We start from the raw sequence: 23,332 nt of genomic DNA, 5'->3' as shown, positions 1-23,332 counted from the left end.
ACAGCCCTCCGGGGCTAAAAGCGCAAACTTAACATCTACATCCAGTGTTTTAAAGCCCTTAACCGCAGAGAGCCGCGTGGGAAAAGTTTACTAAGCGGTTTTGTGGAGACTCGGTAGCGGCGCTCTGACAGGCTGGAGGGAAGGACCCTCGCGAGAAGACGAGCGGATCCAGACACGGGGAGGACACGCCCCAAGGAGGGGACCGGAAGTGCTCCGCCAGACCGGAAGTAGGCTGACTTGGGACACGTGAGCGGCAGCATGGCAGCCCATCGCTCTGGCCCGCTTAAGCAGCAGAATAAAGCTCATAAAGGCGGGCGGCATCGGGGTCGAGGATCCGCGCAGCGGGACGGCAAGGGTGAGAATGTAGGGTTGGTGGAAGATGGGCTGCTTAGTCAATTTTAATTGCTTTTCTCCCTGCGGAGACTCAGCTTCTACCTCCGGCCTGGACCCAGCCTAAAGGCTCTAGATGGGTGGGAAGAGGTCCCCTTTCTTGACCTTCTCCTGGTGCCCTGCACAAAAGCCCTTTATGATCATCCTCCAGGCCGTCTAGCACTGAAAAGCCTAAGTAAGAAGGTGAGAAAGGAGCTCAGCAGAGTGGACCAGAGGCACCGTGCCAGCCAGCTCCGAAAGCAGAAGAAGGAGGCGGTGAGAGGAGCAGGGATTGGGGATGATGTGGCTTCACAATCGTTATAGGCGGATATTGCTTCAAACTAGAAAATGTGACTCTGGGAAGGGGCCGGAGATGGGGAATAACCCCAGAGCACATCTCAATGTGCAGTTCTAGACTCGTGTTAGAGCATTCTTTGCTCTTGTCCGAGCTCCTGTCCACCTCTTTGATATACACGTCGCGTTTTACAACAGAGATGTGGGGCCGTGAGTGATAGGTCATCGTACTGTTGGAAAGGCAATACTAGAACGAAGTGCTGCAACATTGAGATGTTCTGTGTTCCTTTGTATTTTCAGGTTCTGGCAGAGAAGAGACAGCTGGGCAGCAAGGATGGCCCTCCTCATCAGGTACTGGTGGTGCCCCTACATAACAGGATTTCCCTGCCAGAGGCCTTTCGGCTGCTTCAGGATAGGGACACTGGAACAGTACACTTGAATGAATGGGGAAGCACCCACAGCTTCATGCTGTTAAGTTCTGCCTTGAAACATCGGTGGTTTTTCACATCTGCAAGCCCAGGTTAGAGTGTACAATATTTTCTATCATTATGTATTGAGTAGTGGTAATATTTTTTTGTTAACATGTGCTGGTACTGACCACCTCTTCCTACTGACTTTGTCTTCTCTCTCTAGGGGATCTGCACACTGTACTTGACTTGGCTAAAGTAGCCGATACCATCCTGTTCCTCCTTGATCCACTAGAAGGCTGGGACAGTACTGGGGATTATTGCCTTTCCTGCCTCTTTGCTCAGGGCCTTCCCACTTATAGTAAGTGATTTGGGGATAATGGAGGCCATGGAAGAAGTGAATTAGCATTTATTGTGCACCTATAATTTGTGTCAAGGTGCTTTAAAAAAAAATCTTTTTTCAATTACAGTTTACATTCAACATTATTTTGTACAAAGTGCCTTTTTATTTCTGGACTGCCCTTTGCCCCGAGGAAGAATATAAAGTTTGGTTTTACTGTGTAATTTCTTTAAAGTAGCTGAGTGTTGGGTGTCCCGGTGATCTCCAGGCTCATAACTGTTAGCTTTTTTGGGAACTTGTTTGTGAACTTGCTTGGGGGGATTTTCATGTGATGAAGCACGAGATCATCAAGCTCTTTTCTCTTTTGCTCACAGCACTGGCAGTCCAGGGGATTTCTGGCCTCCCACCAAAGAAACAAATAGATGCCAGAAAGAAGCTAAGTAAAGTTGTGGAGAAGCGCTTTCCAGATGAGAAACTCCTTTTATTAGACACCCAACAGGAGGCAGGGATGCTGCTCAGGCAGTTGTCTAACCAAAGGCAACGGCATCTTGCCTTTCGAGATCGGCGAGCCTACCTTTTTGCTCATGATGCTCACTTTGTGCCTAATGAAGAGAATAACTTGGTGGGGACCTTGAAAATCTCAGGCTATGTTCGTGGACAGACTATGGATGTAAATAGTTTGCTTCATATCATTGGACATGGTGATTTCCAGATGAAACAGATAGATGCCCCTATGGACCCTTTCCCTTTAAATCCTAGAGTGATCAAATCCCAAAATAACCCAGGCATGGCAATGGAGGTAAGATTGATATTCTTAAAAACTGTATTGTTGATTCATGTATAAGCTGGTATAGGATAGGAAGTAACTTCAGAGAAGGTAGTCTGCATGCCTAGACAAATACCCCAGTCCCTGGAGGTGACTGCTAGTGTGAAATAGGACACTAGTCAACTACTAATATATTGCTATGTTACATGTTTATTTGTCACTCTGTAGTTGCTTTATGCAGCAGTTGGCTCTGAGTTTATAGAAGACACAAGATGCAGTATCTTTTCTCAGACAATTAGATCAGGGGGAAAATGGCAAACACACTTGAAGTAAAGATTGAGAAAGTTTGGGTGAGGTACAGACCTGTCGTGGGAGTTGAGAAAGTAAACTAACAGACTTCACAGATGTCAAACTTCAGCCAGGTGTTGAGAAGAATGAGTGAGATTTATGAGATTTAGAGAGATGAAAGACTTCCCTGGAATGTAAAGATACCATGAACCTAGCATAATGATAGATCAAAAGGATTTCTTTGAACTCTGAAGAAATCAGCTTGATAGAGTAAGGTATGTGATAAATGGATAGGAGTGGGGCTGGATTATGAAAAACCTCGAGCCAAGCAGAGGTGTCGAGTAGACTTAAAATGCTAGGAAATAGAACCGTTTGCAAAAACTCAGCAAGTTTTGCCTTTCTGTTTCTTTTTATTTCATTTATCTTCTTTTTGGAGACTATGTTAATTTTGGATATTTCTGGTTACTATGTTAGACTTAGATTTTTGGTTAATATTTGACTGACCATCTCCTGCTTTTGGTTTTTAGATTTGTACTACAGATGCTGTAACTGATATGGAGGAAGACATTAAGGTCTTAGTGAAAGCAGACCCTGATAGACAAGAGTCTTTGCAAACAGAAGTTATCCCAGATCCAATGGAAGGGGAGCAAACCTGGCCCACTGAGGAGGAACTGAGGGAGGCAAATGGTTGGTAGTGGCAAGCTTGTTTGTACAGTAGTTCATGCGGCCTGGAATTGTGGGTTTTGCCTAGCTGCTCATAATCAGGTCCAAATAATGTAGAGTGGGATGAGGATGTATTTGGAGGTCTGTCTCTTCTTACCCTCAAATGTTACGACGTTTGTATTAAGCAAACATTGGACATAACTTTGCTCCATTTCTCAAAATCACTTGTTATTGTTTTCTAATGAACAGATAAACAACTTTGGATTCATTACAAGGTTTATTTAGTTGTGTAAGTATTGCTATTTTTGAGGCAGCTGCCTTAAATTTGGAAGAAGTAGACTCTTTTGCTCGTAGTGTCTGCTAGAGTTTCTAGGGCCTTGCTTAGGTGAAAAATACCCAAAGTAATAGAGGAAAGGAGATATCTAATTACTCGTTTGGGCTTTTCAGACTTCTTGAAGGAAAAGTCCAAGGTGGTAAAGAAGGTTCCCAAAGGAACATCCAGTTACCAAGCTGAATGGATTTTGGATGAGGATGGCGAAAGTGGGGGGGAAGGAGATGAGTATGATGGTATAGAACATGAGGATTTCATGGAAGAGGAATCTCAGGTAAGAAAATGGTCCCATAGACCACTTCTGTGTACAGCCCCAAATGCAAGGCAAAGTGCAGTCCTAACTTTGAGATGTGTGTATGTGGTCAGTTTTTGAAGAATGACTTTGTAGTTGTGGGAGTGAGACTTACTTTATAACTGAGTCTCTTAGAATTGATAAAGTTTGGACTAGGTGTCTAATAAAGTTATTTTATTTGTAGCTTCATGGCTTTTAGGGTAGAGATAGGTGTGGGTTTTTTTCTGAAACTGTAATCTTTTATTCCACAGGATGAGAGTAGTGAAAAGGAAGAGGAGGAGGAATGTGAAACTATGACTATAGGAGAGTCTGTTCATGATGATCTGTATGATGAGAAAGTGGATGAAGAGGCTGAGGAAAAAATGCTGGAGAAATACAAACAAGAAAGACTGGAAGAGATGTTTCCAGATGAAGTAGATACCCCCCGTGATGTGGCTGCTAGAATTCGGTCAGTGAAGTCTAAAATCAATCAATACGTTTTAATTTAAAAGTTTTGTGGCTCAGAGCTATGTCAGTGTGACATAAAAGAAGAAAAACTGCCCTGACCAGTGTGGCTCGGTTGGTTGGGCATCCTCCCAAAAAGCAAAAGGTCGCCGCTTCTATTCCCAGTCAGGGCACATGCCTGGTTGTGGGTTTAGTCCCCAGTTGGGGTGCTTAGGATGTTTCTTACCTTGATGTTTCTCTCCCTTTCTTTCTCCCTCCCTTCTTCTCTCTCTCAAAAAATAAATAAAATCTTAAAAATGTTTTAATCAAGTTCTATACTATGTGGTATAGACTATTAATGTTAACAATACTTGAACGAATGAGAAATACCAACATTAATTAGCAAATGCTTCCTACGAGAACTAATACTCAGTTCAAGTGTATAGTGTTTTGAGATTTGTGGGAGTTTGGGTGGAACCACAAAAATAAAAGTATGAAGGTGTAAGTGATCATTTCTGCTCTGGGGTCAGTCTGACTAAGCCGAGAGTTTGTTGATATGAGGAGAAGTAAGCCTTTTATCAAGGACAATGTTCTTCAGATTAAGGAGCCACTCACTCCCTGATAGGTACAAGGGAGCCACTGTAAATTCTTTGTTCTTTGGCAGTGAGAAGCTTGGGTTTGGTTCTGAAATATTTGTTAAAAACCCTTTGGAGTGTGGCCTTGATTTAGAATGTTAGGTTATCTTGAGAGATAGTGATGAGTTAAGTTAGAGCCTTAGCCATACTATTGACTTGAGTGAAAGGGTAAGTTGCACCATATAAATTTGACTATAATTCTTTAAAATCTCCTATGTTCTAGATTTCAGAAATACAGAGGCCTCAAGAGCTTCCGCACGTCTCCGTGGGATCCTAAGGAAAACCTTCCTCGAGATTATGCTCGGATCTTTCAGTTTCAGAACTTTACTAATACCAGGAAACGCATCTTTAAAGGAATTGAGGAAAAAGAGGTTGAAGGAGCTGAGGTGTCTGCCTTCCTTTTTTGACCCTTACAGTTTGCTTTTCTTTGCCAAGATGCCCCCTTCTTTACTCCTTGTCTTGGCAAGAGTACCTTATTTAGTTTTGTACTGCCCATAGCTAAATTAGAGGTGCCACTGAGTTACTGATAAGAGTGGTATTTGGAGCAAAGAGGGATCAGAAATGTTAACTAGAAAAATTTAATCTGGATAGTTGAGGTATCTGTGAAAGGCAGTTTTGAAGGGTGAGGGTTGGCTTTAGGATAGTATGAGACTTTTAACATATTTGGAGAAATGTTTTGTCGTCATTGAGGCCTGAGGGGTAACTGTGTGATTGTTTCCTGCTTTCTTCTGGCAGGTTGGCTGGTATGTCACACTTCATGTCTCTGGAGTCCCTGTCTCTGTGGTTGAGTATTTCAAACGAGGAGCACCCTTAATTGCCTTTTCTTTACTACCTCATGAACAGAAGGTTAGAATCTTGTGGGAATTGAGAGTTGTGAAACTTTCCAACCAGTTTTGTCTGACAGTCTAAAATTTTCTTTATGACTGACATTTTGCTCATTGGATTAGGAATAGGGATGATAGAGAAGTCAATGATGGTTTAACCCAACATGTCTGAACCTGTCTGAAGCATCTCAGTGATGCAACCTGTGTGGCGCTGAGACTTCTCTGAGATAATTGTATTTGTCAGATTAGATTTTAACCAAGGGTTGGCAGCTTAAGAAATAAAGAGGGTTTATGCCAAGTGTAGATTTCTTTTCTCTTGATGGCCAGCAGTCATGTAGGTTGGAGTGTATGTGAGACCTCTGGCCTTTGGTCAGCGAGAGTAAGCGTTGAGGAAGAGAAGGGGCTTGAATGAGTGTGGTTTGAGTGAGTGGCTTGGAGTCACTGACCATGTGGCAGGGGTTGAGCTCTTGCGTATTAGAAATGGGAATGTCAGCTAGTATAGAAGGGTACATGAAAGCTGTGAAAACTATGTTCAGCTCAAATGCCAGTTGTTGGTGGAGGTAAAAGATGAATATGTGTCTCATCATCTGTATCATACCATGAATTAGCATCGTCAGTTCTTAAAGTGAATCTGAGTCTGTTAGTTTTCTTTGCCTTCTTTCAGGTTAAGTTGTTCTAGATATGAAGTTCTCTTTTTCTCATTTCGTCCCTAGATGTCAGTGCTGAATATGGTAGTAAGTCGGCATCCCGGCAACACTGAACCTGTGAAAGCCAAAGAGGAGTTGATCTTCCACTGTGGGTTCAGGCGCTTCCGAGCCTCCCCTTTATTTTCTCAGCACACGGCAGGTAAACAGTGGCGAACTTTCTGGGTTCTTGTCTATCCTGTTGTCTTTTGGGGGACTGTAACTATTGGTGGGAAGGTACAGAGTGCACACTCTCAAATTCTAGGCCTCTGGCTTAGAGGCATTTTCAGTACTCTGGTTGAGGAGCCAATGATGTATTTATTCAAAATGTCTGAACCTGTCTGAAGCATCCCAGTGATGCAACCTCTGTGTGTGGTACTGAGGTTTCTCTGCCATGAGTGTTTGTTCCAAAGTAGATTGTTTTTTTAAAAAATTATTTTACTTATTTATTTTCAGAGAGAGGGAGAAAGAGAGGGAGAGAAACATCCATGTGTGAGAGAAACATCAATCAGTTGCCTCTCACATGCCCCAAACTGGGGACCTGGCCCGCAACCCGGGCATGTGTCCAGCCAGAATTGAACCTTTAGTTCGCAGGTCAGCGCTCAGTCCACTGAGCCACACCAGCCAAGACCCAGAGTAGATTTTTAATCAGAGTTGGCCGCTTTATAAAAATGGGATGTCAAAGTGTGGAACCCTTGGCATCTGATAGACCCATGGCAGTGTTGGTGAAGGCTGGTGGGTCGCCCACAGTTGGATAAAGCAAGAGATGTGTGGCTTCTGAGATGTTGAAACTGGGTAAGTATTTGGAGAGTGGTGACCAGGGTCGCTTCTGGGACACAAATTATTGTACTACATATTAGGAGTGGGAAGAGATTTTGTACTAACTTTTAGGCTTAGGAACATCACCTACCCACTCTTAGCAATGGCCAGGGGAAGATGATGAAGGCAGTGTTAATGGGAACTCTGGGCAATTTCTGTTCTTACCAGCCATGCTGTCTAAATGAGGGATTAACTGTTCTTTCCCTTAAAATATTTTATTTACCTATACTTTAGTATTAAAAAAAGGAGGAAGGTTTCATCGGAGGTAAAAACAGAAGCTTCAGATAATCTCCAAGATCAGAGGTCAGCAAATTATGGCCCTTGGGCCAAGTCTGTCTCACTGGTTGGAAAGTTGGAACGCAGGTTTGCCCTTTTTTTTTCCCCCTCCCTAAATATTATCTTGGCTGTCTTCTTGCTAGAGTGACAGAGCCGAGTAATTGGAACAGAGACTGCATGGCCACAAAGCCTAAAATATTTACTATCTGGCCGTTTATCGAAAATGTTTGGCAATCCTCACTCAGGACTAAGAGCTATTGATTTGGTGGACATATTCTCTATAAAGCACTGATTCTCAAATGAGGTAGGGGTGATATGTATTAGAATCACCAGAGAACTTTTTCAAACAGAAAATATAGTCCAGGCTCCAGGGATCTGTCTCCAGTTGAAAAATCACTAATAGAGGTGGGTCATATCTTTCAGGTGTATTGAGGCAGGAAAATATTTTGAGATCTAGCAGAGTGAAGAAACACAAGTTGCCTTAGGTATAAAAGTTGCAGAAATACAGCTTTTCACAGGCCCCTGGATTACCTATGGTTCCTTAACATGTTTTTGGTTTTTATTTTTTTAACTTTTACTATGACAGCGGATAAACATAAGTTACAGAGATTCTTGACTGCTGACACGGCCCTGGTGGTGACAGTGTATGCCCCAATCACTTTTCCTCCGGCATCTGTGCTGCTTTTCAAACAGAACAACAATGGTAAGTTGAGTTCATAGAGGTAAACAGACATGCAGGTCCCTAATCGATTTAACATGGTTTTCTGTATTTAGCTTGGGGAACCAAATGGTATGAAGGTGATGATAGTTTTCAGAATGTCCCAGTCTCAGCCTCACAGTGGATCTAAGGCAGGGATGACGAATGGGGTTTGATCTTGCTTGCAAACTTCAGCTCATTGGTAGAGACTGCTCAGCATGCTATATTTAGGACAGGTTTTGGGGACAGGCTCAGCAGGAATATTGCTTAGTGATATTTACCATGGACCCAGGAAGGCAGCATAGTAAATCCATACTTTAAGGTTTCTCTAAGATCTTTCATAGGTGTTTAAATGGCCTGGAGCAGTAAGTGCTTTTGGCCTGTAGACTCCTGCTGCTTTGCTTTTGCCCCTTAGGAATGCACAGCCTCATTGCCACAGGCCATCTATTGTCAGTGGATCCAGACAGGATGGTCATCAAGAGAGTTGTTCTGAGTGGTCATCCTTTCAAAATTTTTACTAAGATGGCAGTAGTGCGTTACATGTTCTTTAACAGAGGTAGGTGTGAAGGTTAGGATCTGGTTGCCTATGTGGGGTGAGGGTTGGGTTTATGTTTTGCGGGTAAATGTCACATCTTGGTCTTCTGTGTGTTTCATTCTAAGAGGATGTGCTGTGGTTTAAACCAGTGGAACTGAGAACAAAGTGGGGCCGCAGGGGACACATCAAGGAGCCTGTAGGTAAGAGAATGTGGTATTTGGAACCTGACCTCGATTTTTGCAATGCTACTAAATGACTACTTGGGTAGAGGACCACCACTAAAATTTTTTATTTTAATTTGATCAGCCTGCTATGTTTTCTTTCTAGGTACTCATGGCCATATGAAGTGCAGTTTTGATGGGAAGCTAAAATCTCAGGACACAGTACTGATGAACCTCTATAAACGAGTTTTTCCTAAATGGACTTATGATCCATATGTACCAGAACCAGTACCTTGGGTGAAAAGTGAGATTTCTTCAAAAGTACCAGAAATGGACATGGAGTAATGGGTTCAATGGGATTCTGTCTCATTGCTACTAAGTTAGCAACCTGGGGATGGGAACCTACAGGTTGTAATTGGGCAAAGTTCGTGTTGTCTACTTTAGCCTAGAAGTCTGCTGTCCCTTTTTGCAAAAGGTTTTTCTTGGCCTTGATAAGGTGTCTTAGTTAAGTATGGATGTTTTTTGACTGCTACTTCATCCAAAAAACTATTAAAATCTTACTGAAATACCTCCTCTCCATTAGGATTTTGAAAGCTGTTTAAGAGGGTAAGATGGTAAGTTAACAGTGACTAGAAAACAAAATTAACAAGTGTCTGGAGACACTGGATCCCTTTCTTATGGATAAATTAAACAAAAACAGATTGGTAAGGAGTTGGCCTTTCAGCCTGCTTCATCCAAGTTATGGAGGTTAAGTCTACATTTCCACCACTGAGCACAATACAAATGTTCTTTACTTCTGGGGAAATTGTTTGAAAATGCTGAGACAAAACAGCAGCCACTCCAACACCAGCTGTAGGTTCAATAAGCAATTTCATCCTCTCCCAGACCAGCTGGGTTGCATACTGTTGGTAGAGAAAGGAGAAGAATTAGTGAAATGGGAGGAGCAGAGCCTAGTTGGTGGACCTTTTCAATGAAAGCCTAATTGATACATGTATGTACATACAGACATACATGCTTGCCAATGAAGAGCTTTGTTGTTTTTTTCTTTCATTCTAACTGCTGCTGGTGAGGGTTTTCCCTGTATCTAGGGCATCCTCCCCCATGTCATGAGTCACCAACTCCCCCCCTCCCCCCGCCCAGTGGAAGGGTTACTACTTTTAAGAGATGTATGTTTTGCTTAAAAAGGCATTCCACTCTTTTGTTACTCTTTCCTGTTGGAGCCTCACCTTAATTTCATCCTCTCTGACAGTGAAGACATCATCCACGAGGTCCCTTATAATAGGCCAGGTGTTTGAGCCAATGCTGGATTTGACACCATCTGCTATGGTTTCTGGAGGACAGGGATTGGGGGTCAGTTCCCCTTTCAGTTTGGACTGGTAGCAGTCATCTGCATTCAAGGGTTCAGCAGCATATACCTTCACACTAGGTCTCAAAGCCTGGGAAGAGGAATATTAGACATCTCACCACTAGCCACACTGTTTTGCCTGCATGCCTGCAGTAAAATAGGCAGTATAGGTAACATATCTTCAAATAAGAGCCTTCTCTGTGATAGATGTAATGGAAACATGGCTTTAAAGCACTTTAAATTGTATGCCTAATAATGGCCTTCAGTTGCCTGGATCACTTCTGGTTCAGTTGGTAACTCGGGAGAACAGTACCCTCTGGCTTTGATAGGTTGGTGAGAGGGAATTCAAAGAAGACTGATAGGGTGCCACTCATTGTAACTGCTTTTGTGCTGTAGTCACAGATTAAGAAAAAGGGTAGTGAGCCAGAGAAGGACCTTCCATCTCAGGTGCTAAGAAGTGATGGGAAGGGACAGCAATTTAGGGGGAATGTTAAGCACCTACCACAATGTACTATAATGGGAAATAAAATCCTCTGTGCCTAAAGCAGGGAGTTTTCCAGAAGCTGCTTTCTCACCTTAACTGTAATTGCTATTCCAGCAACCATTCCTCCTCCTCCTACAGGTACCACCAGTGCATCTACCAAAGGAACCTTTAGTGAAAAGAATATAAAATAGGTATATTAAAAACCAGTTTTTTAATGTACATATTAAACAGTTGATTCTACAGCCAAAGAGATTTACCCATCTAAATATTATCAGATTTATTACTCCTAACAATAAGAACTGACTAGGCTTACCTGGTTCAGCACTTCCATGGCAATTGTCCCTTGCCCAGCTATCACTGCAGGCTCCTGGTTGGGATGTACCATGATGCCTTCTGTTTCTTCCATAATTTGTTTTGTAACTCTTTCTCTGGACTGAAAGTGCATTAATTTAGCTTTACTTGATTTGTATTTAATAGAGTTTGCATTAAATACAAGTCAGTCATTTAACACTTTATTGGCCATCTACTTTTTTGAGTCTGGGCACTGCAGATAAAACTGAACAAAAACAGTCCCTATGCTCAAGGGAGTTATGTTCTAATACAGTGGAGAGGGGTGGAATATATGAGTAAATATATGGTATGTCTAAGTGCTATGGAGAAAAGTTAATTTATACAGGGTACCTAGGAAGGGGCTCTGGTAAAGTGGTATTGTAATAGATGTGAATCAGCCCTGTGGATCTCCAGAATATTCCAGGGAAAGAAATTCCATGTGTGGAGTGTTTGAGGGAGCATAATGGTAGGATGACATCTGAAGGATAGGAAATGGGCCAGTTCGTCTAGGCCTTAGATGACTGGAAGAACTTCGGTTCCCACTGTGTATGAGGGGGGAAACCATTGGAGGAATTTTGAGCTGACAAGTTCTACGTGGATAGATGGATCGATCTGGTGGTTCTTTGAAAACAGACTAGTGGGACAATGATGGAAACGAGCACGGGAGGCTACTATATCTACATGGTAGTGGTAGAGGCTGTTAGAAGTAGTTGGATTATGGGAATACTTGGAAAGTCATACTGAGATTGGGATGTGGGGTACAAAAGAGTTACCAAGATGAATCCTTTTTTTTTTTTTTTTTTTAAGCAACTTAGAAGGATTGAAGTTGCCATTTACTGAGATGGGGGAAACTGGAAGAAGAACAGTATAGGGTGAATAATACTAGTTTGGGTTTAGACATAGCAAGTTTGAGATGCCTAATTAAGATACCCAAGTGGGAACACTGGGTCACTGTTGGATATACAAATCTGGGTTAAGGGCAGAGGTTAGGGCTGGAGTTAGAATGTAAGTGGGTGATACTTTAAACTATGAGACTAATAAAATAATTTGAGTAAATGTAGATAGAGAAAAGGTTGGGCATGCTAATATTTACAGGTAAAGGGGAATGAGAAGGAGCACCCACTAAGGTAGGAAATTTCACGTGACAGTGACAACTGTTAAGGTGTTACTGAACACTGCTCTCTTCCTCACCTCTTCACTCTGTTCACTGAACACTATAGAAGCTCCATAGGCTTGTATTCCCAGTTTTTTACAGTTGGGAGCTGTCTGAGGCACCACAATATAAGCAGGAATTCCTGAGATGGGGAAATACATTTAGTTAGTACAAATCAGGAGAATTTAGGATAGAAGTTTCTGTTCAGTTGCTTGTAATCAGATATGGACTCATTTACTTTGCATAGCCATCATCAATCTTGCTGAAAATAAGGATACTTTTCCACTTCTAATGATCCTACCCAGTACCCTGAGAAATCAATCAAGTACCTTCCAATTTGGCAGCATAGGCAAGAGCTTGGCCGTGATTTCCACTGCTGTGAGTAACAACAGCTTTGGGCTTTTCTGAAGTGGCAGGAATCAAACCTCTGATTGCATTAAGGGCACCACGAAACTAGAAAAAGAAGAAAGTGAAATGTATGTATTTGATTAAAGTTTCTTTTCAAAAAACCAAGGAGCTTTACTAGATTTTTCTCTTCCTAACACTACATCCAGTCCATTACTAAACCAATTCTACTTCCTAAATAATCTCACATGTGCATCTTTGCCACTACCTTGGTGAGGCCTCATTTCTTGACTGTTAACCAAACCTCAACTGATCCTGCCTTAAGGATCGTTCTCATCTAGTATTTCCACTAGATTATGAAAGTGATCTTTTAAAAACACACTATCTTTTTCTTTGCCTTTTTTTGGTACAAATACCTTGCAAGTTGCATGCAGGCTTTCAAACTTGTACTGCTGCTATCACTGTTGTAGCCACCTTAAGTAGCTTCTAGTTTCCTTCCTAACAGGTTAGCTCTCACCCCTGTACCTCTGAGCATGCTCATACCTCTACCTGTAGTTCCTCCCCACCCCCCACTTCACGATCTGGTTAAAAGTACTCATCCTGTAAAATCTGCATCAAACATCATCATGTTTAAATTCCCTTGATCTCCCAGGCAAAATTAGTTGCTTCATTCTATGTTCTTTCATGGCATTTTATATGTATCTTAAGACACTTCTCAGCCTATTTGCAGACCAGCCTGTCTTCCCCTGCAAGGTGGATAAAGAGCAAGGCCTACTGTATATATGCCTAATAAACCATGGCAGAAGCAAAGGGCAAAAAAAAAATGGAGAGGTTTTGTTTTGTTACAGTATAAAAGCTCTCAGTTAATGAGTGGGGAAAAAAGGTAAATTGAAGTCCTAGAGCGATCACTTCACAGGTAACTAACAGTACTAAATGCAGCTTTCAGATTTTTACCTGAAAGGATCTTAAAGCTCAACTAATGATTAGAAAATTCAGGCAATGAATCAACAACAGAAATCTATCTTTTTGCATAGGAAAGACACATTGTATAAAAAGATCATATGAGGATATAGTTAGGTTTAGACCTTTTATATTCATAATCTAACAATGAATAGCAAGCTGACGCAAAGTGCTTAATCTTGGTTATACAGTGATCACGCTTGCCCATTTTGCCTTGCGACAGTCCTGAGTGACGTCTGCTGTCTCTGTTTAATCATTAGACGTTCCTCTTTCATTCTCATGTCCTAGTCAGTAGATTATATCATCCTAATTATAAGCAGTTTTGAGATTGTGTAAATGTGGCTTGTCAACACCTGATGCTAAGTAACTAGAACTTGATCAAAGGAAAACTTCTACAACCCTTTCTTCAGCTATAAAAATATATTAATTCTATCTACCTCACTGGATAATCAGGAGGATCAAATAAATTAAATATATGAAAAAGGGTTGAAAAGATACATGACACACTATCAAAAGGGATTTTTACCTTAAAAGATCCAGTTTTCTGGAAGAGTTCACATTTGAAGAAAAGATTGCGCCCTGTTACTTGGTTCAAAACAGAGCTTGTTAGCACTGGTGTGAGGTGGATAAAATCTCGAATGTTGTTATGAGCTTTTTCAACATCAGCAAAGGAGATGCAGTACTGAGCACACATTGTCCTTAAACCTGGAATGAAAAAAAAAGGGTAAAAGCAAAGTCCAAGACAATGTGTTCATTGAAAGGGTTTGGAAAATGTGAAACACAGCTCCACAAAATATACAAGAGTGAACTACACAGTGTAAACTATGGACCTTAGATGGTAATGTGTTAATGTAGGTTCAACTGTAAGAAATGTACCTTCCTAGTGAGGGTTGTTGATAATGGGAGAGGCTATGCATGTGTGGGGCAGGGAGGCTTACAGGAAATCTCTACCTTTGGATCAATTTTGATATGAACCTTAAACTGCTCTAAAAAAAATATTTTGAAAAATACAAGAAAATGCCTAACATAGGAAAATTGGTCTGAGGCCTGTGGTGTTAATGTGGGAACTGTCTCCATTGCTGGGGCTCCAGAATCTTTGTGTAGAAGGGAACTTGTCTTGAAGTTGAGTTTCTTAGTAAATGTAAGTTTTTTCCTGATGAAGCTTTTAAGGAAGTAATAATGATGAGTGTGGAAGGCTTAAGTTTTACCCCTTACCCATACCATCCATCTCTTGACTGCCGCTGGTCTCTACATTTTCATCATTGTAATGAACTGCATTCAAAATCTGCTATAAAATTTTATTTCAAGAAAGTATTAAACAATGGGAAAGATTTCCTACAATCCTATCATCTTAGTAAATTATGCTCATTTTCTATGTTTCCATTTCTTCAATATACATACTTTATATGACAGTTAAAGTCAAAGCAAAAATAACATTTTGTATACTCCATTTGGCTCAGTCTCGTCAAATTAGTTATTTCATAACTATAATTTTCAATAACTGTATTATGCTTCCATTTTCACTACTTTTATTGTAGCATTTAACCATAAAGTTTCTTTTTGTTTTTCCTTATTAACTGACAAACACAAGCAATGCATGTTCAATGGAAAAACAGAATTTAATTTGCTTCCTCCCCAAAGACAATTGCTATTTAAGCTCTGGTGTTTATCTTTCCAGGCTCACATATACATGCAAACAAAACTTGACATGTTTGGTAACTGGTTTTTTTTTGACAATATAATGAATATTGATCTTTGTTTATCAATAGGTATATTTATGCAACTTCTTAAACAATTTATTACTTTTAGGGAGAGAGAGAAATATTGGTTTGTTATCCACTTATTTATTGCTTGATTCTTGTATGTGCCCTGACTGAAGATTGAACCTGCAAACTTGGCATATTGGGATGATGCCCTAAAACAATTAAGCTACCTGGCCCCAAGGTTCATACATAGAGTTTAAACTTTTAAAATGGCTTAATAGTACTTCTTTAAAAAAAACCCCACAAAATATAGTTTTACATAACTATATTGTTGAACATTTAGATATTTTTTTGTCCATAATAAATAATGATGTAATGAATAATAAGAGTTGTTGCACGATCTTTGTGTATCTCCATGCATGCTTTGGGTAGAGTCCATCCAATGGTATTTTGCATCAAAAAGCATGCACACTTCTAAGACATTAGATACCCACCCTCACTGCCAAACTGATCCCCAGAAGAGTTGTAGATTATACCATTTTACACTTCCAACAGCAGTTTCTAAGGAATGTCCATTTTCGTTCACCTTTGCAATATCATTTTTATCTGTCAATTTAATGAAATGTCTAGTAGTCTGAATTTCCTTTTCTTTAAACAGTGATTGAACATTTTTTTTCTGTGTACCTATTGGCCACTTATTCTTTCATGAATGTTTAGCACACTGTTACTGACTGAATTGTCTTTTTTTTGAAATGCTGTATTTATCAAAGTTAAATTTTTATTAAATGTTTGGGCTTTTCTGGACTTCATATTTTGTTCCATTTAGGAGACTGTTGATTCCTTTTCAAGTTGTTCATTGTATTATGTTCTTCCCTGATTACTCTCTTGAAAATTTGTTGGCTTTTCTCACAAATAACTCTTTCACAGGGATGTTAGACATCCATTATCAAGGTTGTCAGAAATACCACTGTAAAGTGAACAGATGAATTGGGGGTGCAAATGACATTTAAAAATAGTCTTCCTGTCCACAAACATAGATGTCTTTCAGTTTGGTAGTGTTTTTGTTTTAGGTTTCTTGGTAAAGTTTTTATATTTGTGTCCTCTACAGATACGATTAAATTTATCCCTAAGTACATTTTTGTTGTTTTTGAGGTATTTATTTCCTTAGATTTTTAAATTGCTTACTGATGACGTATATAAAAGCTAATAATTTTGCAGTTATCATGTAATGTATTTAATAGACTGTTTTGTTAGATCTAATAGTTTTATAGTTCATTTTCCAAATAATCATTTTATTTGCAAATAAAGATAATTTGTTATTACCTTATGAATATCCCTCTGGTGGCCCTGACCAGTGTGGCTCAGTTGGTTGGGCGTCATCCTACAAGGCAAAGGGTCGCCAATTGATTCCCGGTCAGGGCACACACCTGGGTGGCAGGTAGGGATTGATGTTTCTCTCTTACATCAGTGTTTCTTTTCCTCTCTTTTTCCCTCCCTTCCCTCTCTCTAAAAATAAATGAAATCCAAAAAACAAAAAGCAACCCCCAAAACAACCAACCTTTAATATATCCCTCTGGTAACTTTTTCAGTGACTTCATAGTTACTGGTTTAGTGTAGATTTGCCACCACCTCCTGAATTAATTTCAGTGACATTTTTGGCTAAATAGTATCTAAAATTTGTATAAAATTATACACATTAATATTTCTAAGTATTCTTCGTATCTGTGGATGTGTGAGGCTTTAAGGAGGAAAAGAGGTTGGCATATTGCAAGAACTAAAAGGAGGCCAATGTATCTGAAAATAGTGATCAAGAGGAATGTGATAAGAGGTAAGAGTGAAGTTGGCAGGGTCTTGATCATAAGGGACCATGACTGATGGATTTTTTAAAAAAATTTTTTAAAGAGCAATAGAATGCCATTGGAGAATTTTGAATAGGTAAGTGACATGTTGGAATTTATATTTTCAGAAAAATCACTCTGGCTATATTATGAAAGAGAATGACACGGAAAGAGACAAGAATGGAAGCAGGCAATTCAGTTAAGTAGTGTTAAGAGTTGTCCACATGAAAGACAAGAGGGACTGCTACTTGGATGGTGAAAGTGAAGGTAGGAAAAAAAACCCACTAAAGATACATTTTGGAAAAACAAACCTGATTAAAAAATGAGTGAGGCCTGACTGATGTGGCTCAGTGGGTTGGGCATTGTCCCGCACACCGAAAGGTCGCTGGTTCAATTCCCGGTCAGGGCACATGCCTGGGCTGTGGTCCAGGTCCCTGGTTGGGGATGAGTGACAGGTAAGTGATCCATGTTTCTTTCTCACATTGATGTTTCTCTCCCTCTTCTTCCCTCCCTTCCCCTCTCTAAAAATAAGGAAATAAAATCTTTAAAAAAATGGGTGAAGGACTTGAATAGACCTTTCCAAAGAAGATACACGAATAGCCAACAAGCATGTGAATAAAGATGCTCAACATCACCAATCATCAGGGAAATGAAAATCAAAACTACAATGAGATACCACCTTATGCCTATTAGAATAACTATTATTAAAACAAAGAAAACAGAAAAATGACAAGTGTTGGCAGGGATGTGGAGAAACTGGAGGTCTTATGCACTCTTCATGAAAATGTAAAATGATGCAGCTACTATGGAAAATAGCATGGTAGTTAATAAAAAAATTAAACATAGATTTACCATATGATCCAGCAATTCCACTTCTGGGTATATACTCAAGAGAATTCAAAGAGGGTCTCAAAAACATATTTGTACACCTAGGTTCATAGCAACATTATTCACAAGAGCCAGAAGTGGAAGCAACCCAATTAATTTTTTTTTTTCCTTTGTATTGATTCCAGAGAGAGGGGATGGGAGGGAGCAAGGGAGAGAAACAACGATGATTGCCTCTTGCAGGTGCCCTGACTGCAGACTAAACCTGCAACCCAGGCACATGCCCTGACCAGGAATCAAACCTGTGACCTTTTGGTTTGTGTGATGATGCCTAACCCACTGATCCATACTGGGCTAGGGCCCCAAGTATCTATTGATAGATGAATGAGTAAACAAAAGCTGATATATACATATATTGGAATGTTATTCAGCCTTAAAGAAATGCTACATTGTTCATGCATGTTACAACATGGACAAATCTTGGGGATATTATGCTAAGTGAAATAAAAAAGACACAGAAGGCCAATACTTATGATTACACTTATGTGAGGTACCTAGAGGAATCAAATTTATAAAGTAGAATGGCGGTTGCCAGAGGCTTGAGGAAAGGTATAGAATTAGGGTATAGTTTCAGTCTTGTGAGATGAAAAGAAATCTGGAGATTGGTTGTATAACAATGTGAATGTATTAACACCATTGGACTGTACATTTAAAAATGGTTATGATGATATATTTCATATTATTTGTATTTTACAATTAAAAAACACACACAGAAAAAGTTACATTTTGGAGATTATAATTAGGCCTCTTGGCTGCAAGTGAGAGAACCCCAATTTGAACTCTCTTAGGCACAAGATAAAGGTGATGAGATTTATTGGCTCATGGAACAAAAGGAAGAATTAAACAATGGGAAGGGTAGGGATATGGACCTTCAGGAACAACTGGAACCACAGATTTGAGATTTTCCAGGAGTCTGATTGTTTCTCACTTCTGCTGCTTTCTGCATGTCAGCTTCATTCTTTTTCTTTTTCGTTGTAGATCAGTTCCACGTGGCAGGATGCATGGCTGCTGACAACTCCTGTGTTTTACATTTTATGGCTTCCACACCGAAGAGGGATTTTCTTAGTTTCAGTTCAAAAAATACTGGGTAAGGACTCTGATTGGCCCATCTTGGCCCAGGACCAGTGGCCAAGGGTGTGAGGTCATTTAAAACAATACTATGCAGCAGTCAGAAGTATGTACAGAAACATGAAAAAGAAACAGAATGATTTCTACAATACAATATCAATTATGTACATTTAAAACACATACATACATGCATAAAGTACTATATATTACTTAAAAATATGTGTATCCAAGGACACATTTCAAACATACTAGAGCGATGACTTAAGTGGGGAGAGTAGGAACATGAGTTGGAACTGGAATGAAGGGAAAAAAGATAAAATGAGAAAGGCATTGATGATGTGAACCAAACAATATGATTGCCTTAAATTTCTGCACATGAGGGAAAAATAGGAGCAAATGAAGGGAATGAGGGAGTGAGAAGAAAATAAAAGAGAAAGACAAAAGAAAAAGAGAAAGCATTTCTGAGAGTGAGGGGTAGTTTCTGAAAGAAAAGAGAATGTTGAGGTGAGGAATTCCATAAATGTCCACTACAGAGACAGAAGAGACATATCCTGATATTGGATTGAATGTGGGGAGTGAGGGAGACAAGGACAATTCCTGGGTTTTTGTCTTGTTGGTAATTTATTGAGATATAAGACTGAAAAAGAAATAAGTATTTTAGGAAAATCAGAGGTTTGATGAGCTAAGTTTGAATTCCTTAATGATACATCTGGGAGGATGTTCTTTAGCTTTTTTTGTTGTTGCCAGAAATGTGTCTATTTTAATGTCTACTTTATTCCCGAAGAATGAGCTCTTCAATTGGTTTATCAAGTACTGTTCTTTTCCCCTTATTTCTGATTTTATTTCTTCCTATGTTCCTTTTTTCATTTTTTTAAAATTAATAATAAAAGCACCTAAATATTGCTTTAATAATAAACCACAGGTTTTGTGTGCGATATTTTCATTGACCTTCTAAAGAATTCATGATGTTTTATTTTTTTGACCCATGAATTAATTAAAATTGGTGTGTTAAAAAATTTTCCAAGTGGTTAGAATTTTTAAATTTGTGGTTACTCATTACTCATTTTACTACTTTGTGCTCAGCAATCGTGACCTGTCCAATTTTTGTTTTTAGAAACTGAATTCCTTTCTCCCCTGTTATCCAAATTTGGGCTGCTGTGTTTTTTTTTTTTGATTACTCACATAATGTGACCAAATCCCTACTGTAATAATTAAAACATCATAAAATATATAGACCTTTTAGTCTCTACCATTAAATTGACTATCTTCCACAAAGATAACCACTTTAAAAGTTTGGTATTCTTCCACAGCTTTTGATAAATTTATATAGAAATTTACATATGCAATAAATGGTTTTGCTACACTCAGATAAAGCCATACTCTACATACAGGGATGGGCAAAAGTAGGATTACAGTTGTTTGTATGGAAAATACAATAATTAATACATAATACAAGAATAAGCTGTGTTTCACATACTCACAACTATAAATGTACTTTTGCTTATCCCTGCATTGTTCTGCAACTGGCATTTTTTAAAAACTGACATAACATTTTGAAAACTGTTCCATGTCAACATATATTTTAATTCTTTAAAAAATTTAAAAAAAATTGATTCTTGGAGTAAGGGACAGGAAGAGAGGGACAGAAGGAGAGGGAGGGAAAGAGGGAGAGGGAATGGGGGGAGAGATTTGTGATCGATTTGTTTTTGCACTTATTTTTGCATTTATTGGTTGTGCCCTGACCAGAAACTGAACCCACAATTTTGGTGTATTGGGATGACACTTCAACCAAATGAGCTACCTGGCCATATTTCAGTTCTTTAAACTCAGAAGTCTTCATTTGATAGAGGTCTAAAATATGGTTGTCTTTTCATTTATTTTTAACCGGTATTTCATGAGCCCTTTAAATCTGAGGGTTGAATTTAAATATTTTTTTAAAGATGTTATTTATTTAATTTTACAGAAATGGGAGGGGAAGGATAAAGAGAGGGAGAGAAACATTGATGTGTGAGAGATACAAGGATTGTTGCCTTTTACATGCCCCTAACCAGGGATGTGGCCCATGACCCAGGTATGTGCCCTGACTGGGAATCGAACCAGCGACCTTTTGGTTCACAGGCTGGTGCTCCATCCACTGATATACATCAGCCAAGGTGAATTTAAATCTTAAATTAAAAATTTTTTATCCACTTAGTAAATTGTCTTCTATTATTTCTTTGATTATCACTCAGTCAGTTCTGTTATCACCTTTTGGAGCTCATATTTGATTATTAGTTTTCTGGATCCATTTTCTGTGTTTTCTATCCTTACCTCTAATAGTTTTATCTATTATATTTTCACTGAGTTCTGGTAACTTTTCTTAAACTGGTTTAACTTCTGGTATATCTCACCTGCAGTTCACTGACTCTATTGCATTAATTTGGCAACAGGGTTTTTCCTGTTTACCAAAGTTTTCTTCAGATTATTTTTCCATCTTAAAAAAAAACAACAGCTGGATGAAATGTCGTCTCCAATTTTGAACATTTCTCCCTATTTCTTTCTTATGTTTTAAAGATTGTCATTTGCTCTGACCACTCAAACCACTCCCCTTTATTTATTTTGACTTTATTAGGAATACATTTGTTAAAAAATTATATAGGCTTCAGGTGTACAATTCTATAATACATCATCTATATATTATATTGTGTGTTCACCATCCCAAGTCTTCTTCCATCACCATTTATCCCCTTTACCCTCTTCCACCTCCCCACCCCTCTTTTCCTTTGGTCATCACTATACTGCTATCTGTGTCTATGATGCTTTTTCTTATTCCCTTCACCACCACCCCCTGCCCCAACAGGCCTCCAGCCTGCTCCTCTCTAACAGCTGTCAGTTTCTTCTCTGCATCTATGATTCTGTTTCTATCTTGTTAGTTTAAAAATAAACTAGATTTGCCCGGGGCAAGGCGGGGGTCAGCTGGTTGGAGCATCATCCTTACACCAAAAGGTTGCAGCTTTGATCCCTGGTTAGGGCACATACCTAGGTTGCAGGTACAATCCCCGGTTGGAGTGGGTATGTGTGGCAACCGATCAATGTCTCTCTCTCAAATCAATAAAAATATCCTTGGGTTAGGATTAAAATAAATAAATAAACAAACTAAACTAGATTCATTATGTTCCACATATAAGTGAAATCATACAGTACTTGACTTTCTCTGACTGGCGCATTTCACTTAGCAGAAATGTTCTCCAGATCCATCCATGGTTTTGCAAAAGTTAATATTTCCTTCCTTTTTTATGGCTAAGTAGTATTTCACTCCCTTACTTTTGGACCAGTGAATCTTTTTCCTGTATCTTACTGACTTTCTATGTCTATTTAACCTTCTGCTGGCAAGTGTCTGTCACATAATAGGAACTGACTGCATTTTGACATATATTATTCAGATCCTTTAGGCCCCCTCTAAGGAATAATTTGTAACTATTTAACGCAGGGGTGTCCAACCTTTTGGCTTCTCTGGGCCACACTGGAAGAAGAGGAGTTGTCTTAGGCCACACATTAAATACACAAACACTAACGAAAACTGATGAGCCAAAAAAAAAAAGGTTTTAAGTACATTTACGATTCTGTGCTGGGCTGCATTTACAGCCATCCTGGGCCTCGGGTTGGACACCCCTGGTGTAGAGGTTCAACAGCCTGCAAGGGATTGGAAGGGGCAACAGGTGGGGGAAAGCAGCAGCCTTGGGTCAGGGCGTTTCATCACCGTACTGAACAGGAGCTCCTGAACAAGAAGTTAAAGTACCAGACTCCTGATCCAGTTATATTTTAAAGATTGGGGGGTGAGGGGGCGGGGTAAGAAATCAACCTGAGCTCCAGGGAAGTCAAATAGTTTAGTAGTTTTTCCAGTCGTACAGCAATTCCCAAACCAACTTATAATACCTCCTGATTTACTTCCACACCAACCCTTCCCGCAGCAAGAGCCAACTACACTGTATTTTTTAATCAAAAAGTTGAGAGGTTTGGGGATGTACTTTGCCATAAAGGAGAAGACTTTTATCTGGTATCAATTGTGTCACCCCAGGTAATTTAGTACGGTTCTCTGGGACTTGTTTCCTCATATTTGGGGGAGAGGGAAGTGGGGATAACAATAATTATTTTTACAAGATCTTTAATATCCCAAAATAAAGGCCTGGGGCACTAGTCCGGGCCTGTGGTGGGAGACCCTGGCCTAAGATGAGTAGAAGAGGCCGGATTGTTGGATGTCTTCGTCAACCCGAACCCCGGACAAGCACCAGTATCCTCGATGACCGCCACAGCAACGGCAGCAGCCACCGCCCGCCTGGCCTGACTCGGCCCGGCTTCACCTCACCTCACAGGCGCCGCGCCTCCAGCTCCAGCCTCAGCTCACCTTCCCCCGACCACGCCTCTGCGCATGCGCGGCG

General features: G+C 39.8%; 2 protein-coding genes and 2 non-coding genes across 5 annotated transcripts; 3 read left to right on the top strand and 1 right to left on the bottom strand.

Annotated features, from left to right (window-relative positions):
• Positions 1–235: 235 nt before the first annotated feature.
• Positions 236–17,201, top strand: TSR1 (TSR1 ribosome maturation factor). Of its 2 annotated transcripts, none has more exons than XM_054573328.1 (15): positions 236–355; positions 542–645; positions 964–1,183; positions 1,297–1,431; positions 1,785–2,209; positions 2,992–3,151; positions 3,575–3,732; positions 4,002–4,198; positions 5,032–5,194; positions 5,544–5,654; positions 6,346–6,478; positions 7,997–8,113; positions 8,523–8,663; positions 8,768–8,838; positions 17,090–17,201. In XM_054573328.1, the coding sequence occupies exons 1-15, from the start codon at positions 259–261 to the stop codon at positions 17,162–17,164; spliced, it is 2,307 nt and encodes a 768-aa protein (XP_054429303.1). In that variant the 5' UTR covers positions 236–258; the 3' UTR covers positions 17,165–17,201. The 2 variants fall into 2 exon arrangements, with proteins under 2 accessions (XP_054429303.1, XP_054429302.1); XM_054573327.1 differs by lacking the exon at positions 17,090–17,201 and adding an exon at positions 8,970–10,072 and having other exon boundaries at positions 8,768–8,842.
• LOC129070387 (small nucleolar RNA SNORD91 family) lies at positions 5,768–5,860 on the top strand. The gene has a single exon (XR_008529127.1). It is a non-coding gene; the product is annotated as a small nucleolar RNA SNORD91 family (small nucleolar RNA).
• On the top strand, positions 6,614–6,710 carry LOC129070386 (small nucleolar RNA SNORD91 family). Its single transcript, XR_008529126.1, has one exon. It is a non-coding gene; the product is annotated as a small nucleolar RNA SNORD91 family (small nucleolar RNA).
• On the bottom strand, positions 9,490–23,306 carry SRR (serine racemase). The gene is made up of 8 exons (XM_054573329.1): positions 23,260–23,306; positions 13,947–14,125; positions 12,445–12,568; positions 12,154–12,257; positions 10,946–11,065; positions 10,724–10,798; positions 10,030–10,239; positions 9,490–9,705 (listed from the first exon to the last, which is right to left on the bottom strand). The coding sequence occupies exons 2-8, from the start codon at positions 14,112–14,114 to the stop codon at positions 9,490–9,492; spliced, it is 1,017 nt and encodes a 338-aa protein (XP_054429304.1). The 5' UTR covers positions 14,115–14,125; positions 23,260–23,306.
• Between the last annotated feature and the right edge of the window lie 26 nt (positions 23,307–23,332).

This window comes from Pteronotus mesoamericanus, unplaced genomic scaffold, assembly GCF_021234165.1.
Source record: "Pteronotus mesoamericanus isolate MK-2021 breed Mesoamerican mustached bat unplaced genomic scaffold, CSHL_Meso_final contig_246, whole genome shotgun sequence".
In the NCBI taxonomy this organism is placed as follows: domain Eukaryota; kingdom Metazoa; phylum Chordata; class Mammalia; order Chiroptera; family Mormoopidae; genus Pteronotus; species Pteronotus mesoamericanus.
Note: the sequence above shows the minus strand (reverse complement) of the source record. Positions and strands in the feature narration are given on the sequence as shown.

Coding starts and splice junctions, on each gene's coding strand:
- TSR1 (XM_054573327.1), top strand. CDS start 259: ATGGCAGCCCATCGCTCTGGCCCGCTTAAGCAGCAGAATAAAGCTCAT. Junction 5,195..5,543: donor AAGAGGTTGAAGGAGCTGAG/GTGTCTGCCTTC, acceptor TTCTTCTGGCAG/GTTGGCTGGTATGTCACACT. Junction 8,843..8,969: donor ACACATCAAGGAGCCTGTAG/GTAAGAGAATGT, acceptor TTTTCTTTCTAG/GTACTCATGGCCATATGAAG.
- SRR (XM_054573329.1), bottom strand. CDS start 14,114: ATGTGTGCTCAGTACTGCATCTCCTTTGCTGATGTTGAAAAAGCTCAT. Junction 11,066..12,153: donor TCAGTGAACAGAGTGAAGAG/GTGAGGAAGAGA, acceptor ATGCACTTTCAG/TCCAGAGAAAGAGTTACAAA. Junction 10,799..10,945: donor CCATGGAAGTGCTGAACCAG/GTAAGCCTAGTC, acceptor TTTTCACTAAAG/GTTCCTTTGGTAGATGCACT.